General features: G+C 39.2%; 1 protein-coding gene across 15 annotated transcripts in view; it reads right to left on the bottom strand.

Moving 5' to 3' along the window:
• Positions 1-18052, bottom strand: part of BCAT1 (branched chain amino acid transaminase 1) — a 139892-nt gene that overhangs the window by 26722 nt on the left and 95118 nt on the right. For all 15 annotated transcript variants that reach the window (XM_055280361.2, XM_063639605.1, XM_063639613.1 and 12 more), the window contains 2 exons: positions 12510-12673; positions 4527-4669 (listed from right to left, as the gene is read on the bottom strand). In XM_055280361.2, coding sequence (XP_055136336.1) covers positions 4527-4669; positions 12510-12673 — 307 coding nt within the window. The remainder of the gene's footprint in view (positions 1-4526; positions 4670-12509; positions 12674-18052) is intronic.

Genomic DNA, 18052 nt, shown 5'->3' with positions numbered 1-18052 from the left:
GACTACAGGTGCATGCCACCACGTCCGGCTTATTTTTGTATTTTTAGTAGAGATGGGGTTTTACCATGTTGGTCAGGCTGGTCTCGATCTCCTGACCTCAGATGATCCGCCCACCTCAGCCTCCCAAAGTGCTGGGATTACAGGCGTGAGCCACCGTGTCCAGCCTGAGAGTCTATCTTTAGTGATTTTCAAACCTGGTGGAGCATCAGCAACAAGTATGGAGATGCTGCCTTCACCCTCTGAGATTCAAATGTAAAGGGCTTATCAGAGTGAGCTCAAGCATGTATATGGCTAAAAAAGAAGACATTCAAGAAACAAAACTCCAAAGCTGAGCTACTGGTCTACTGTGAGATGACTGCAGACATCCCTAACTACTGTGAGGTCTAGTAGGACAACTGTTCACAGGCATCATGTGTGATCCATCAGCTGCACAAGCTCTCTTTACAGTACCCTCTGGCACTCAGCATCTCCCTTTCCTCCCCACCTCTGACACCCAGGAGTCTGAATCTAGTGAGTCTTGACACTGAGGCCACCACCCTCTCCCTCAATGCACGGTGGTTCTAGGCTCGCCCACTCCACTGGGGTTACATCAGACATGCCCAATAATCAAGCTCTATCTGGAACACCAAACTCTATCTTCATCCTTCTATCCTCAAAACTGGGCATTGTGCCTAGCTCAGAGTGTATATAATAAATGTTTTTGAGTAAAAAATAAATGAATAAGTTATCTTTGCTAGGATACAGCAGTATGGCTTTTTTGAATTTTGTTTCTGAAAATCATCTGCTGAAAATTGCTTTCTGGAAAGGAGAAAATTTGTTCTTGGCAATGTTCTTAGGGCTACTCTTTGTCATGTTTAGAAGTGTTGATGATCTCAAAATAAACATGTGTTTTGCAATAGCTAGCCAACTAGATACATAAATGTATGGATCTATTTGTGTGTGTATATATATGTACGCACACACACACACTTCCAGTGCCCCCAAACCGGACCTTTCCTAAAGCTTCCTGAGCCCTGAGACTACATGAAGTTAAATGAAAACAGCAGCCCCGCATGTGCGAGTGCTGTTTTGTGAAACATATTTAACACCCAGAACTGTAACCACTAGCCTGAGGTCAAGGAACAGAACATCTGCTTCTCTGGTTGCCAGACAGAGATGACGACACGACAACATTTGGGTGAGAAATATTCATTTTCCTCTGCAACCACAAACATACTTACAAGAGCCAGAAATCACTCCAGATTGCCCAACATGAGGAAAACAGGACCTACAAATGCAGCTTGTTTTTGACAAAGAAATCATTTTTAGGAGATGAGGAATTTAGAAGCAATAACAGCAGGATTCATCTGTGTCTTCCCAAAGTCAAACACTAATGGAAACCAGGAACGTAGGTCTGCATAAGTGCCCTAAACACCATCAGCACAATTAGCCATTTATTCTACAAATACATATTGAGTGCTGTTTACTGTTTTAAGCTCTATGAATACAGCAGTGAACAAAACTGACATATCTCCCTGCTTACTTTCTAATAGACACAGGTGAACCTTTATTGTGTTGATAGTATGTTAGACTACACGGGAGGAAATAAAGAAGGAAAAGCAATGAAGAATGCTGGAATGCTGGGGAGAAATGGGAAAGGGAGTTTATGATTTGGATTAAGATCTCAAGGAAAGCCAGACTGAGAATGTGATTTGTAAGCAAAGATTTGGAGGATGTCAAAGAGCAAGCAGTGCAGACATCTCAGGAAGAGTGCTGCAAGTCGAGTCCGTATACACGCCTGACGTGTCCGAGAAGACTCGTGATGTGGCCTGAGCAAAACCGAGACTCACTGCTGTGCCTGTTTTCCCAAAGTGACTGTGAACTCAACCGCAAGGGCTGGGTCTTATTTTTCAGGGTATCTCCAGGGTCCAGGATATGATACAATGCTTTGTTCAAATGGTGAATAGCAAGTGTATGGGTTAAATTACTCATCAACAGAGTGACGATGTGTGATCTTACCACCATGGGTGCTGTTACTGAAATCAAAACTCCCATGAGTTACAAGCTGAGTGCCTCACACAGTGACTGTGCACAGCACTGTGCGTTGAACACACACTGTCCACCACCCCATCCACCTTCCTGCACCAGCCATCTCAACCAACAGGAGCAGTGTGTGTGGGCACTCATGAAAAGACGGCAGGCTATTACCAAATGAACTCTGTTTATACCTCCTATCGGTAACGTTTGTGAAAATCAATATTGTGCTGATTTTCAACTCGTTTGTTCATTGTATTTTCCTAAAATCATATGATATAAATCAAAGTTACTTCAGAATTGCATGTCTTTTTTTTTAGCCCAAAGGTTTTTCCTAACATTCTATTTACTTCAAATATTTATTCTATTTCCTTTCTCCTTATTCTGAATTTTATTTATTCTGTTAGATGAACATCCCCAAAGTGAAGGAGTATATTAAAACTAAAGTTATCCCAGGCAACCATAATCTGAATAGTGACTAACATTCTTAAGGTCTTGTATATTTTGCAAGAGGCAGAAGACAAATTCACTCATTTCTATTCTGACCTTTAAAAGCCATGGTGGAAATGTTTCATGATTATTGTTTGGAAAAAGAACAATTTTCCACCAGGACATTTCTGGTGTTTCTGGTTAAATCATGTAGCTCTGATTCAGAGTGTACTTAAATTCTGACATCTCCCATCCATAAAAATAATGATGGTAACACCTCTGAATGACTTAACTGTTTTTGTTTTGAGCTGTGTGGTTTTTTGGTGGAGTTTGGGGTGGGGGTAAGAGTGGGCAGATGGGAAGAAGAGTAGAATCGGCCTACTATCTTCTAACTGCAGAGGTCAACACTGGCTACAATCTTCCAAGCATAGCTTTTGTTATATGTCACATATAGCAACTCAAATTTATAAATCATAAATATTCCAGTAAAAATTTTATTTTCCAACAGTGCCAAGTACAAACAGCAGGAATGGAAGGATGAGAATGATCTGTATCTGGTTTTCATATGCCAAGGATTACCAATGGCCAAGCCCAGGACAAGGCGTACTCATCATACCTTCTGTTTATTCTACCTCTGACTGCAATATAAGACTCATTTTGTTAGTTTCTGCAACTAACACTAAAATTAGTACTTAGCTCTGAATTCAGCCACATCTAAATTACCATTTTCCTCTTTTTGTAGCCAAATAACATTAGAGCAAGAGAGGCTACTGTAGCTACTTTCAAATATAAGTTGCATTTTAAAAAATTTAATTGAAACTACTAACACTGAGACTTCATAAGAATTTGGAAACATCATTTACATTTCTAGTCTCTATAATTACTAGTGTGAAATGAACAACCTAAGAATGTAAACAAGTCTAAAAATATGTTTCTAAATTTGGTATGATTATCAAAATTCTAATAGAAATAAATGCCTGTTTTTCTCCCACCATTGGCCATTTAATTCAATATCATACACACTGCCAACACTTCACTGAACCCCTATGGTCTCTGACAACTAATTAAAAAAAAACAGCAAAGAAAAGTAACGAGTAGTCAGGATATTAAAGATAATAGAGAAATATTGATATCTATAGTGGATATATGAAATTGTCTTGAATGAACCAGGATCTAGATACAGTCCCAAGATACATTGATTTGTCTTTTAAAATGGTGCTCTTTAATCAAATTGAGTTCTAGAGTAAATTTGGAGAGATTGTGATACATTTTCAAATATGTAGAAAGGGCAACAATTGTTAAAAGAATTACAGCCAGAGAGTACACAAAATCCTTCCAGTAGAAGCAGTACACTTTATTTATTACTATAGCATTTTATATACGGTATATGGTGAATGACCATTGACCTGATCTGAGACCTATGTCCCAATGCAAGATGTTCAGATAGGAAAATCATCGGGGAACTGCAGAAGGGATAAGGAAGCAAATCTTCCAATCATGATAACTTAAATCCCTTAATGTGACATCTCAATATCTCAATAATCAGTACGTCTGAGCCAAAAAACAAAAAAACGAAAAACAGAAAACCTCCAGAGCTTCTTTAAATCGAAACTCGGCCGGGGGCAGTGGCTCACACCTGTAATCCCAGCACTTTGGGGGGCCAAGGTGGGTGGATCACCTGAGGTCAGGAGCTCAAGAACAGCCTGACCAACATGGTGAAACCCCATCTCTACTAAAAAATACAAAAAGTAGCTGGGCGTGGTGGCAGGTGCCTGTAATCCCAGCTACTCGGGAGGCTGAGGCAGGAGAATTGCATGAACCAGGGTGCAGTGAGCTGAGATCACGCCATTGCACTGCAGCCTGGGCGACATAGTGAGACTCCACCTCTTTAAAAAAAAAAAAAAAAAGAAAGAAAGAAGAAAAAAAAGAAACTCATGTCTATTTGGGCAGCAAAAGCACAGTAGTCCTTACTTAGCCTTTGGAACTGTGCTACTTACTCCCTTGTACTAAGTTTCTGGCTCTTTTCTTTCTGGTCCTGTTGAAAATGACTGAGAAATGCACAGAGTGAAATCTGAGTGGATTACCTCCATCTTCATTTATCCAGTAAAGAAAAAGATTCATAGTTCCCACTTCAGTGATCTGATGGTCCTCTCCATAGAGCCACAGGACCTGCTGACACCCATTATCTACTGCTTCACACTGGGCAAAAAGAGATGAGCCGTAATTCCTTTAAGAAAGAGAAAATACACAGGTTACAAACATACTTCATCCCCACTCCCTCATCTTCTACCCTCTGAGAGCCTCAAGCTCTTAATTCACATGTGGATGGAGTGAAGGTATTATGTTCTTAATATACATACACTCTCAAGTCAACTGCATAACATTAAAGGAAAACTCATTAGAAAACCTAAGTGATTTAACTGCATTCATCAGAGACAGAACAACGTGAAACCTTGAAATTTTAACTTGGAATGTAATGATGGAAGAACACAGGTAAATAGCCAAGTTAATGAGAACAGTTAAAATTACTGAGTATGTTTCCACACACAAAGCAATTTTACATGAATTATTTCATTTAAATCTCACACCAATACTATGAGGTAGACACTATCATTATTTCCACTGTTCAGATGAGAAACTAAGGTTTAGAGAAGTAACTTCTGTCAAGCTGCAGTAGAAGAGGAGCAAGTGTGAGCACTCTTATCTAACACCTTTTAATGTATCCAAGGAACACATAATGCCCAATGTCTAAATTCCCCTAAAAGATAGGACAAATGTTAAAAGTCTCGATGTTGACCAAAAGTATTTCAAAAGCCTATTTTTCTCAGCCTGCACCATTCATCTCAGATTATTTAAAATGAAAGGAACACAGCACATTTTCCTGGAATGACAATTTAGTGTTATAATACTTTTAAGGTATCATCTTTTATCTAAACTTACATGGGAAAATTATGGAGTGTATTATAAAATAGGGATGAATATTTTAGACAAAACATGAGAGTCCTCAAATAAATGTGATGACTGCTTGCCTCCCTACACCCCTGGTTGTATAACTCACTAAGTCTGAGAAGTACCGCCAAAAGACAGTCAGGGGTCGGGAATAAATTCTAGACCTCCTGTTGCACCACGAAATCCCCAGAAATACACAGAAACAATAAAAAACAACTAAAACGACTACAAATGTAGTAATGTAAAACTCCTACATTACATTAATGTAATCTACCACAAAATATCTGTTTAGGTCTCTTAGACTCTTTTACATCTGGGTAAAATTACAATTTGTACTGTTGTCTAAATAAAAGTTGAGCATGAGGCCAGGCGTAGTGGCTCATGTCTGTAATCCCAGCACTTTGGGAGCCCGAGATGGGCGGATCACTGAGGTCAGGAGTTTGAGACCAGCCTGGCCAACATGGTGAAACCATTTCTCTACTGAAAATACAAGAATTAGCTGGGTGTGGTGGCAGGTGCCTATAATCTCAGCTGCTAGGGAGGCTGAGGGAGGAGAATCATTTTAACCCGGGAGGCAAAGGTTGCAGTGAGCCAAGATTGCACCACTGCACTCCAGCCTAGGTGACACAGTGAGACTCTGTCTCAAAAAAAAAATTAAACATTAGAGCCACATGTTAGTGTATATCTACTGTTTTCATCGGTACTATATTCCATACTCTTATAAAAACATAGTCTTTCTATAGAGCTATGTCATTCTGCTTAGACTGATAATATAGCATCTTGCCCTACCACAACTGATGACAATATAGCATCTTGCCCTGCTGCAGCTGAATTAAAGGGTGGGCATATAACCTAAGATAGTCACATGATTCCTTCTTTGGGTGCATTCACTCATTTTAATGTCTATAATGTGAAATACAGGCATTTTCCCCCTTCTGGGGTTGCTTGCTAGGTACGCTGTAAACCTGGGGTTGGCTGTGTCCGTGATCACCACACTTCACAGAAGAAAGCATCTGAAGTGGGAGAGCCCTAGGCCAACATGGAGCCAGAAGCTCTGACCAGAGGTACAGGAAGAAGGGAAGAAAAGGCGGGATGTGCAAAGGACACAAGAAACTTGGAAATAATTGCCTTAGCCCCTAGCAAGTCCACTGCTAGCATCCTAGTTTCATAAGCCCATGTCTGCTTAAGATCATTTCCAGGCCGGGCACAGTGGCTGACGCCTGTAATCCCAGCACTTTGGGAAGCCAAGGTGGGCAGATCACCTGAGGTTGGGAGTTTGAGACCATCCTGAACAACATGGAGAAACACCGTCTCTACTAAAAATACCAAAAAAATTAGCCGGGAGTGGTGGCCCATGCCTGTAATCCCAGCTACTCTGGAGGCTGAGGCAGGAGAATTGCTTGAACTCGGGAGGTGGAGGTTGCAGTGAGCCAAGATTGTGCCATCACACTCCAGCCTGGGCAACAAGAGCGAAATTCCGTCTCAAATAAATAAATAAATAAACAAATAATAATTTCGAGTTAGTTTTCTGACTTGCAACTGAAAGAATATTGACTAATAGCTGAAATATTCCAGTTAAGCTGTGGAAAATAGACATCATACTATGGCGATTGCAATTGGAGCATGATGAGGTTGACTCACACCAAGGTAATGTTAAGAGTCCTTAAAAGGGCTGGGCGCAGTGGCTCACGCCTGTAATCCCAGCACTTTGGGAGGCCAAGACGGCCGGATCATGAGGTCAGGAGATCCAGAGCACCCTGGCTAACATGGTGAAACCTTGTCTCTACTAAAAATACAAAAAATTAGCCAAGCGTGGTGGCAGGCACCTGTAGTCCCAGCTACTTGGGAGGCTGAGTCAGGAGAATGGTGTGAACCCGGGAGGTGGAGCTTGCAGTGAGCCGAGATTGCACCATTGCACTCCAGTCTGAGCGACAGAGTGAGACTCCATCTCAAAAAAAAAAAAAAAAAGACTCCTTAAAAGGGCCAGGCACAGTGGCTTATACCTGTAATCTCAGCACTTTGGGAGGCCAAGGTGGGCGGATTACTTGAGGTCAGGAGTTCGAGACCAGCCTGGCCAACATGGTGAAACCCTGTCTCTACCAAAAATATAAAAAATTTGCTGGGTTTGGTGGACCACGCCTGTAATCCCAGTTACTCGGGAGGCTGAGGCAGGAGCACCACTCGCACCAAGGAGGCAGAGGTTGCAGTGAGCTGAGATCATGCCACTGCACTCCAGCCTAGGAGACAGAGTGAGACTCTGTCCCCTCCCAGCAAAAAAAAAAAAAAAAAAAAAAAAAGAGCCATTAAAAGACCCTTAAAACATATACTTCTAAATACAGATGACAAAATATAAATTCTTGGTCAATGTGGAGATGAAGCAAGTCTGGTACACGGATAGGAAGCTATCAAAAAAACAATAAAATAAATAAAAATTAAAACAACAAAGACAACAGATAGGAAGCTATTGTTTAATGACCATAAAAAGTCAAATAATCCTTACTCATAACTGATAGTAAATAGATAACTGAGTTAAATTATAAATGCTTTTTAATAATGAGTATAAACCAGATTGCAGGGGACGTCCGGTAGAAAGACCATGGGCTTGTCGTTAACAGACCTGGGGACAGCTCTTGCATTTCTACTATTTGGTATATGTGAACTTAAGCAAGTTAGTCCTTATTTTTGCCTCACTTAATTCATCTGGCAAATAAAAATATCTACTTTATATATCTCATTGGGTTGCTTGGAAAAAATAAATAATAACAATAAAAGCCAAAAAATAAGTTACAAGAGACTGTTACATCCTAATGAAATTAAGTTTAAAAAAAAATAACTATTTTGGTGGGGTGTGATGGCTCATGCCTATAATCTCAGTGACTCAGGAGACCGAGGCAGGAGGATGGCTTGAGGCCAGAAGTTCCAGACCAGCCTGGGCAACACAGCAAGACTACTTCTCTAAAAACTAATAATAATAATAACTATTTTACTTGAATTTTTTCTCATTCGTAGACACAACTACAAAGTAGCGAAGTAGTGAAGTTTTACCATACCTGAAAATAAATTATTTTTTCATATACAAAATGCCCTTTAGACTGTATTTAAAAACACATAGAGAATTCTTACAGGATGGCTATTTAGCCTTTCAAAGAAGCTTCTAAATACAAGTGCATACACATTTCTGAAAGTGTAGCTGAATTAAAACCACGGCTCCTTAGCTTCATGAAGCACTGGGAAGGAAAGAGGATTAAAGACAGTGACTATTTCACTGCACTGAAAAGAAAAGGGTTTTTTATGTTTAAGTTTGAATTGATTGATTGATGTATTATTATATTCTGTAGATGGTCTTTATTCCCCCAAACAAATTTTAATTTTCTCAAAGTTCTCTCACAGGTGTAAGCTATGTTATTAATGTCCACTGGATAACTGATACCATGGTAATATAGCTGGGTTCCCGCCAATGTGCTGCCAATATTCACAAGAGAAACTTGTTCTTGGAGGAAACAGAAAAATGAAAAAGTAAGAAAGCTGTTGACATAGAAACATTTCAAGATAGTTTTAAATAGAATAGATATCTGGGAGGATAGACATATTAAATACATCCCTCCAAAAGACTAAATTCTATTATGTAAAATTTAACTGATTTCTTCTAAGATAAAGAGAGTCCAGGAAATGAAATGAGAAAGTAAGAAAACCTCACAACATCAGTGACTGTGAGGATCCACAGGCTGAGGACCCCTAATTCAAAACTTTGAAATGCTCTAAAATCTGAAACTTTTTCGGTGCCAACATGATGCTCAATTTGGATTTCGAATTTTTCGGATTAGGGATGCTCAAAGAGAAATACTCCAAAATCTGAAATCCAAAACACATCTGGTCCCAAGTATTTCAGATAAGAGATATGCAACACATACCTGCCAGACTGGGTACTAAGTAGTTAACCACATTATTTCATTGAGTCATCTAAAAACAACCCTAGACTTTATTGTTCTTTGGAAGACTTGGAGAGAGGATTCAGTTGTAGAAGATCTCACAGATAGTTAAGTGTGTAACTCCCAGACACTTGGCTCCTAAACCCAAGTTTTGAACCATTAGGTTATCATACTGCACTTGCTGAGAGCTTTCTATGTGCCAAGTACTGTCCTAGGCCCTTTCTATTATCTCACTTAATCTGTGCAAGGTATTATTGCCCCAACTTTATAAATGAGGAAACTGATACATAGAGCAGTTAAGTAACATGCCCAAGGCAATTAGGTTGGTTTGTTTTTAAAGACTTCAGGTTTTTTCAGAGCAGTTTTAGGTTCCCACCAAAACTGAAAGGAAAGTACAAAGATTTCCCATATCCCCTTCTCCCCATCCAAATGAATAGTTTCTACCATTACCAATGCCTCACACCAGAGTGGTATATTTGCTGCAATTAATGAACCACACTGACATAGCATTATCACCTGAAGTCTACAGTTTTCATTAGTGTTCATTCCTGGTGTACATGCTATGGGTTTGGACAAATCTATAATGACATTTACGCACCATTATGACAGTTAGGTTTTTAAGCCAGGTCTTTCTGACTTCAAAGCTTGTACTCTTAAATGCAGAATCAGAATGCAAGGAAAAAAGAAAAAACTAAGAGAGAGAGAGAATTTTTGTGTGTGTGTGTGTGCATGTGTGCATGTGCAAGAGAGAGAGAAAAAGAGAGAAAGAGAGAGAGAGCAACAGAAAGCCTTATTCCTCCCAAATTAACTAAGGAATCACCTGGAACTAAAGATGCTTCCACAGTGCAAGACCTTTCTCTAGCTCAGTGCTTCTCAAGTTTGGCTGCATGCTAAAGAATCCTGACGCTCAGTCTCTGCCCTAGACCAAATAAACCAGAATCTCTGGAGGTAGGAAACAGGCATCAGTATTTGGTAACACTTCCAGGTGATCTTAATTTGTAACCAAGGTGAGGCCCATTATACTGGGCCTCTCCTTTAGATGTGTGCAACTGTATTACTTTTCTCATTTGTATATATTTAGAAATAGAAGGATAATGCTACCTCCAAACCTTCAAAATAGTGGCATAATCTCAGAATTAAAAAAAAAATGCTTCTCTCTTTTCATCAGATTCACTTAGATAGAAAGCAGAAAGTTCTTGAGCTTATGAGACTCAATAGTTATTTAATAATACCAGTTGACTGCAGGTGTCATAAAAAATGCTCAAGGGTAACTGTTGACTTAATTAGGTTTACAGATGTAATAATACACAAAGCTAAAGTTGACTCCAAATGTCTTTGCCAACTCAACAGGATAATACTAAATGCGGAATATTTTGTTCCCCTTGTACTTCTCCAGGTCAGAAGCATAGGAGGAGACAGCCCTAGAACTTTTTGGAAGTGATAGGCATATAGGTTAAATGCCATCCTTTTGGTTACCACCTTCCCTCTTGCCATTTTTAATTTATGAGTTCAACACTTTCTTCTCCGGTCTCTTCCTTTCCTAAGAGATTTCAAGTCAATTTCCATTGATCAACGTCCACCTGAGACTAATGAATCAAATATTTTTTATAATAGATTTTATTTTTTTAGAGCACTTTTAGATTCACAGGGAAATTGAGCAAAAAGTAACAGAATTCCCCTATTATACCCCTTCCCGACTACCCTCTCAGTTTTTCTTATTATCATCTTACATTAGTGTGGTCCACAAGTCCATAGTTTACATTAGGGTTCACTCTGTGTTGTACTGAAAACATTAATTTTTAACAGGCCTACAGTGATCACGTATTCTGCGACAATGCATTAAATCACCATTTACAAAATAAATTACAAACTGCCCAAATACCGGTTAATAAAGATTGCCCTGCAATTTCTGTGTCCCCATGTTATCTTTTTCCTAGACAGGTGGGGGAGCTAGAAAGCAATATTTTAAAAAGGGAAACTTTTTCCTTATTACTTCTCATCAAGGCTGTTTATTTACTCTCTATATATGGTATATATATATGGTATGCAGTGGTACATAGGCACATGCTCTGCGAAGAAGTATGAACCAGTAGAAAAAGAAATCAAGAGTGAACAAAAGGAGTTTTCAACCTGGCTAGCCTAGGACACAGGAAGGTGTGCTCTAAACCAGAAGGAGAATAGACTTCCTAGTTTTAATGCACTCTATTTGGATTTCTCTACCCATTGAGGGACTGCAGTTGCTAAAGTTGCCAGTGGGGATGACTTTTATAACCATTCTTTTTTTCTTTGAGTAGGTGAGGAGAGAAAAGAAAAAGGAAATACAGCAAGACTACAGAAGGGTCAAAGCCAGTGGTCATTGCCTCTCATACCCCAGCAGCACATCATGTGACTCTCCCCTGCCTCCTGAACCTAAATGTCCTACCAGGGCCCACAACACTGCCATGCAGTCACCTTCTAGGACAGCTGCTGCCCTGGGTATACGAACAGCACCATTTGATACATGCAAAGCAAGAACCCATGCTGCTTAATCCAGTTATTCTCGTTCACCCATAGGGGCATTCCCAACTCATGGCCAAGTCCACCCCCGAAATCGTCCAAAGCTTTTCAAATGCTCTTTTATTTCCTGCCAGCTACATATGGCCTATGAGACTGGCCTGACAGAGCCAAAGCAAGGCTGTCCCACAGCCAGTTGGCAGCAGGTGTGGCCACAATCTGTGGCAATGAAGACAGCACTTCAGTGAAGCGGGCACCTTCCCCAGACAGGACTCCCTGGAGCCAACTGAGAGCCTGGGTCCCAGGACCAGATGCTCTTTAATGCCAGCCATCAGCCTGCAGCCAGAGACCAGTGCCCAGGGGAAGTTTATCCAAAGCACTGATGCGATGCTTGTTTTAGTTTCTTACTTCAGTTCTTGCCTAGATATCATATCCAGTGTTTCTCCCTTACGAAGGGCCACGGGCTATCCTCTAAACTAGCACATCTCAAAGCGAGGGTGCTGAATTCATACTGCGTTTATATAGGAAAAGCTACTATAGCTGGCTTGCTGAAAGATTAAACTGAAAATTAACCATGAAACACAATGAGTATTAAAGTTTGAAAAGTATTGTATGTGTTCATACTGAAGTGAAATGGCACTAACTAAATGGTCATGAAGGGCTCTTTCATTTAGACAGAGATACAGATTAACTTACCCTCCCATCTTGCAGTCCCCAGTTCCACCTTTCCAGGCTCTTACATACTTGGGATTGGCCCACAGGGACACTGGATTAAAGGTTCCACTTGAAAAATAAGGTCCCACTGGGCTCAAGAGTACAAAGAGCAGGGCTTTGGTAGGCTTCTTGACTCCAAGAGAAGGCTGCAACAAAGTAGAAGTACATACAACCGTAACTTAAAATGTGGACACCAGTCTTAAAGTCTAGAATAGATTTATATCTGTCTCCCAGAAGGAGCCATCGAATGACAATAGCTATTACCATACTTTTAAAATTGAGTTACACAAAGTCTAATGGTTTTTAAGAAGGAAATCCTGAGAATGGAGCACATACATTTCATTTGGCTTTTCTTTCTGTTATGATTTTAGCAAAAAAGCTAGATTTGTCCATTTCTGTGTGTTAGTAGGGTTTTGGAGGAGAGACATATTTCTAACAAATATCTATATAACACCTTTCAAGGCTGCATGATTGGGAATTGAGAAAGGGGAGAACCCAAACATGGTTTTAGTCTTTGGGGGGTAAAATATAATATTTACTTCTCTAACTCGTCCTTCTGTTTCGTAGCCTAAGTGACTGCTTCAGGATATGGCAGGGTCTTCAGCAGGTGGTAGGTGCAGGGGAATGTGTCATTAGCACGCCTGCCCACATCAACTAGCAGGTAGCAAGAGTGCAATTTCAATAGCGGGATAAGTACTGTTAAATCAAGTTTAGCCTACAGCTGCCTCATTACATTTTAAGCTCAGCCTAAAGATTTCTTTGTACATCATGAACTATAACCTAAATGGATATTATAAACAGACGGTAGCCTACTCTTGTGCCAATTACTGAGTTTTGGCCAATCAAACGTGGCCAACTCTTCAAACCATGTTCAAATAAGGCAAACGCTGAGTTATAACCAATCCAGCTGTTTCTGAACCTCATTTCTGTTTCCTGTATGTCACTTTCCTTTCTCTGTCCATAAATCCTCTTCCACCACGTGGCTGCGCTGAAGTCACAGGGACTACTCTGGCTGGGAAGGCTGACCGAGTTGAGAATGGTTCTTTGCTCAATTAAACCCTTTTAAATTTAATTCGGCTGAAGTTTTTTTAATTTAACAATATCATCAAAAAAAAAACAGGGAATGAATGACTTATAAATAACAAATATAGAAGGCCGTCTTTCCCACACTGTAAAGCCAGAAGCCCACAATGCAAAATCATGCCAATTCCTCCAGCACAAGAGCAGTTATAAATAATTAGGGTTCATTGTCTATTAAGGAAGAAAACTGAGAGACCCAAAGTTTTGAAGGCTACATATTAAGGTAGAAATGATCACTGGACTATCCTCAGCAATTCAAGACCACACGAAGTAAAAAAACAAGCCAGGACTAATTTAGGTTAAGAGTTTCGGGATGTAAACCACTTGTGTCCAATCTTCACTAGAACCTGGTCTACCTGGATAGGAATGGGGATCTGTCAGGAAAATAAAGAGAATCTTTGCAACAGAAAAGACTCAACTTCAGCTGATTTTGTGGCTTTGTAATGTTTTTTGAGGGATATTTTTATCTGAACTTCAATTAAACATCCCCTTACTACCCATTGCCCCACCATCCCTCACCCACTGCTCAACACTTAAATCACCAAAATCAGGCAGGTAAAATATTCATAAGCACAAAAAAATGTGTTTGCACAAGCACACACCAATGCCATCTGAAAGGCATGCCACCTTAGGAAATGGGAAGGTAATTTCATTAGCATTCCATGGGAACATGACGACCAAAGGGCCTGGGTGGCCACAACAAACCTATGATGGTTGATGGAAGACTATGTTAGAGAAATCCGTCAGCAAGCAACAACAGGTTTTGATTGTTAGCTTGTGTTTGTTCTTTAACGGAGACTGAAGATTAAAGGAGGACCATCCTACCAGTAAAGGATAAAGCACCTTAAAGCTTCATTTGCCTTTTTTGGTTTCATTGTCTGGGAGGAAAAACCTAAGCATAATACACACACCTGCTTTTCTTCCCAGCTATGATAAAACTTAACCATCTTATCTCTGCACTTTTATTTAACCTCTCAGTTAAGAAATGACACCTTCATTTCATGGGTGCCTTGAAGCAGAATATGTTAGATTTTTTAACGAATCCTATGATATGGTTTGGATTTGTGTCCCTGCCCAAATCTCATGTCAAATTGGAGGAGGGGCCCAGTGTGAGGTGATAGGATCATGAGGGTGAATTTCCTCCTTGCTGTACTTGTGAGAGAGAGTGAGTTCTCATGAAATCTGATGGTTTAAAAGTGTGTGGCACTTCCCCTGTGCTCTCTCTCTCTCCTGCTGCCATGAGAAGGTCCTTGCTTCCCTTTCACCTTCTACCACTGTAAGTTTCCTGAGGTCTCCCAGTCATGCTTCCTGTTAAGCCTGCAGAACTGTGAGTCAATTAAACCTCTTTTCTTCATAAATTACCCAGTCTCAGGTAGTTCTTTATAGCAGTTTGAAAATGGACTAATACACCCTAGTGATGAGGAATTAAGAGAAGCTTCTCAACATAATTTAGAGATATAATATGCTGGCATCATCTCAATAATTTACCTAGCTTCTAAGTTTCTGAATAGAATAGCTTATTTGTGGACAAGCTAATAGCATTTTAATAGCTATCACAAAAATGGCTGGGACTTTTTTCACTCCAAACTAATGTATTTTATGCAAACTACATTATACTAAAAGAAGTAACAATAACGTGTTATGAAAATTTTTTCCTGAAATAAATTTCACCTGGGTCATTTTCTTCTCCTAATTTTAACAGGTAAATTTGCATTTTATTCCACTTGGTGGTAGTACACAGAGCACAGATAGAAAATGGAATAATTCTGTACATTAAATCCATTTCTAGAAAAAAGGTCTTGATAAACCTCTAAGTAATATTTTCATTCTTAGCAAGCAGGTAAATTATAGACTATAACTTTTCAATGCTGAGAGAAAATGTGTTTATGTGTACTAATACTTTATTTTCTGCAATTTAACCAAGGTCAATTCATGTTTTACAAGTACTTCAAGTACTGATGGTGATCACAGACTAGTCATCTTCCTCCTCAAATGATTACTTACACCAATTCATTGTCTTGTCATGAATAAAACTGTGATTTCACTGAAAATGGTCACAGTGCTTTAAGACAGAATAAATAAGATCTAGCACTAGGCAGAAAGAGAGGAAGAGAGCTTTATGATTAGGTCTGTTTCTATGCTTAGGAGTCATTATTTGTTTCTATGTTTCAATTATCCTTTCTAGCCTGAAAAGCAATCTAAATTCTGTGCTGCTGTTAAGAGTATTTCATTATGAACTGTTATACAAAAAAAGACAACTGCACTCATATGTTTCTCACAGCCCTGTCCACAATAACAAAGACATGGAATCAACCCAGGTGACCATCAATGGTGGACTGAATAAAGAAAATGTAATACATATAAACCATGGAATACTATGCAGCCACATAAAAGAATGAACTCATGGCATTTGTAGCAACACAGATGCAGCTGGAGTCTCTCTATCCTAAATGAATTAACACAGAAACAGAAAACCAAAATATCACATGTCCTCACTTATAAGTGAGAGCTAAGCATTAGGTACATACAGACACAAAGATGGAAACAGTAAACACTGGGAATTCCAAAAGAGGGGGAGGGGAAAAGTGTTTAGAAAAACTACCTATAGTGTACTATGTTCACTACTTGGGCAATGAGATCCTTAGAAGCTAAAACCTTAGTATCACAACATATACCCATGTAACAAACTTGCATATGTAACTCCTGACTCTCACATAAATTTTTTTTAATTAAAAAAGTCAATTAACTTGTTTCACACAAGAGTATTTTATTATATAATATTAAACAACTATAAGCAAAATTCCACGATGATAAGTTCAGTCATCTGATTAAATAAAGCAAAAGCCACATAAATAATGAGAACATATGGATGACAATAGCTGATGAATTGTCTAAGTCAGTTTCAATGAGTCATATTTCCTTATAAACACTTTAACACTTTGGCTTTTTACTCTACTAGCTTCCTGGAATATTCAAATACATGAGGAATTAAAAGGGGCTTTAAAAAAAAACATGAAAAATGAGAAATATAAAATTTCAAATGCAGCGTATTTAACTTCTCAAGAGACCACATTGACTTTGAAGCCGAAATGCTGATGTGTTAAAAAAAAAAAAGACTTTTTTTACTTCACGAGCTATACCTCACAAATAAATGGCAAATACATATACAAGGGTTTTGAAATACATGGATATTTTGCATAGAAGGACAAGACACTGAGTGTGATGGAAAATAAAAAGACAAGACACAGAGAAAATCATCACTTTCCTCTGGGTCAGTCAGAAATTACTTTATCGAAAGGCAGGATTTTAGAGGTGATTTGAATGAGAGCAGGAAAGAGCTCAGTGAGCTGAGAAGAGTACTATTAGCCTATGTTTTGGCCTAGAAGGCAGAGAGGCACAGCAGCATGTGCAGGCTTGAGAATAATTCTGCCTAGGCAAGGCAGATGAGAGGCAGAAGAAATAAGATAATTGGAAAAGACAGAAGGACATTTTTCCTAAAGCAACACAATTTTTTTTAATTCAAAGAGTAGCCTGTTTTCTTTTTTAAAAAACTACTGCCAGTTCTTTTGAAAGAAGTTTAATTGTTAAAGTGGAAAATCGTAAAGAATACTGGACTAAGGGGTGCTGCAAGGGAGAGAACTCAGCAGTCCATACAGGGCTTGAATGCTGTGAGGGTCAGGAAAGTGAGGGCACTGAATTCATACTGTGTTTATATAGGAAAAGCTACTATAACTGGCTTGCTGAAAGATTAAAAAATAATAATAACCCTCAATAGTATGCATTGCTTTTTGGCTCCAAAATACTTCACTGTCATTATCTCATATAACAGAACAATTCAAAAAGTTATAATTCCTATTTTTAGGTTGAGAAAACTGAGGCTTCAAACAAACAATTTGCCCAAATTTCATGGTTATTAAGTTCTAGTTCTTCTCCTCTTAATCCAGAGTTATTTCATACTTTACCAAAGCTTGAAAAAAATATTAATAAAGTACCCAAGATCTCCTTACTTTAAGAGAGTTCAAACTGGTGTCTAGCTTTCTTCCGGCTGAGCCTTCACCCATAGTGAGACACAGCAGGGATACCTCTTAGGGGCCTGCTGGGTGCCTCCCGCCCCTGAGTTCCTTCAAGAGAAAGTCCATTCATATGGCTAGCCTTGAGAAGTAAATGAGCAACTTGATAAGCAACAGAGGGAAACAGTAGCTTAAAACAATCACCAAGGAAGTCAGAGTCAGAAGATGTTTGGTTTCCTATAGAAACTAAAGATAACATCTTAACTGATGTCCCAGAGTTGTTTTTCAGAACCTGGATCCCCATCAAATGGATCCTCCAGACCACAGATACAAGGGAACTGAGACAACTCTGGGCACACTGGCTATGAGGTAGCCCTGCTCCGCGGGAGCAGTAAAAAGAAAAAAAAAAGAAAGAAAGAAAAAGAAAAGGAATTG

This window comes from Symphalangus syndactylus, chromosome 5 (genome assembly GCF_028878055.3).
Source record: "Symphalangus syndactylus isolate Jambi chromosome 5, NHGRI_mSymSyn1-v2.1_pri, whole genome shotgun sequence".
NCBI classification, from domain to species: domain Eukaryota; kingdom Metazoa; phylum Chordata; class Mammalia; order Primates; family Hylobatidae; genus Symphalangus; species Symphalangus syndactylus.
Note: the sequence above shows the minus strand (reverse complement) of the source record. Positions and strands in the feature narration are given on the sequence as shown.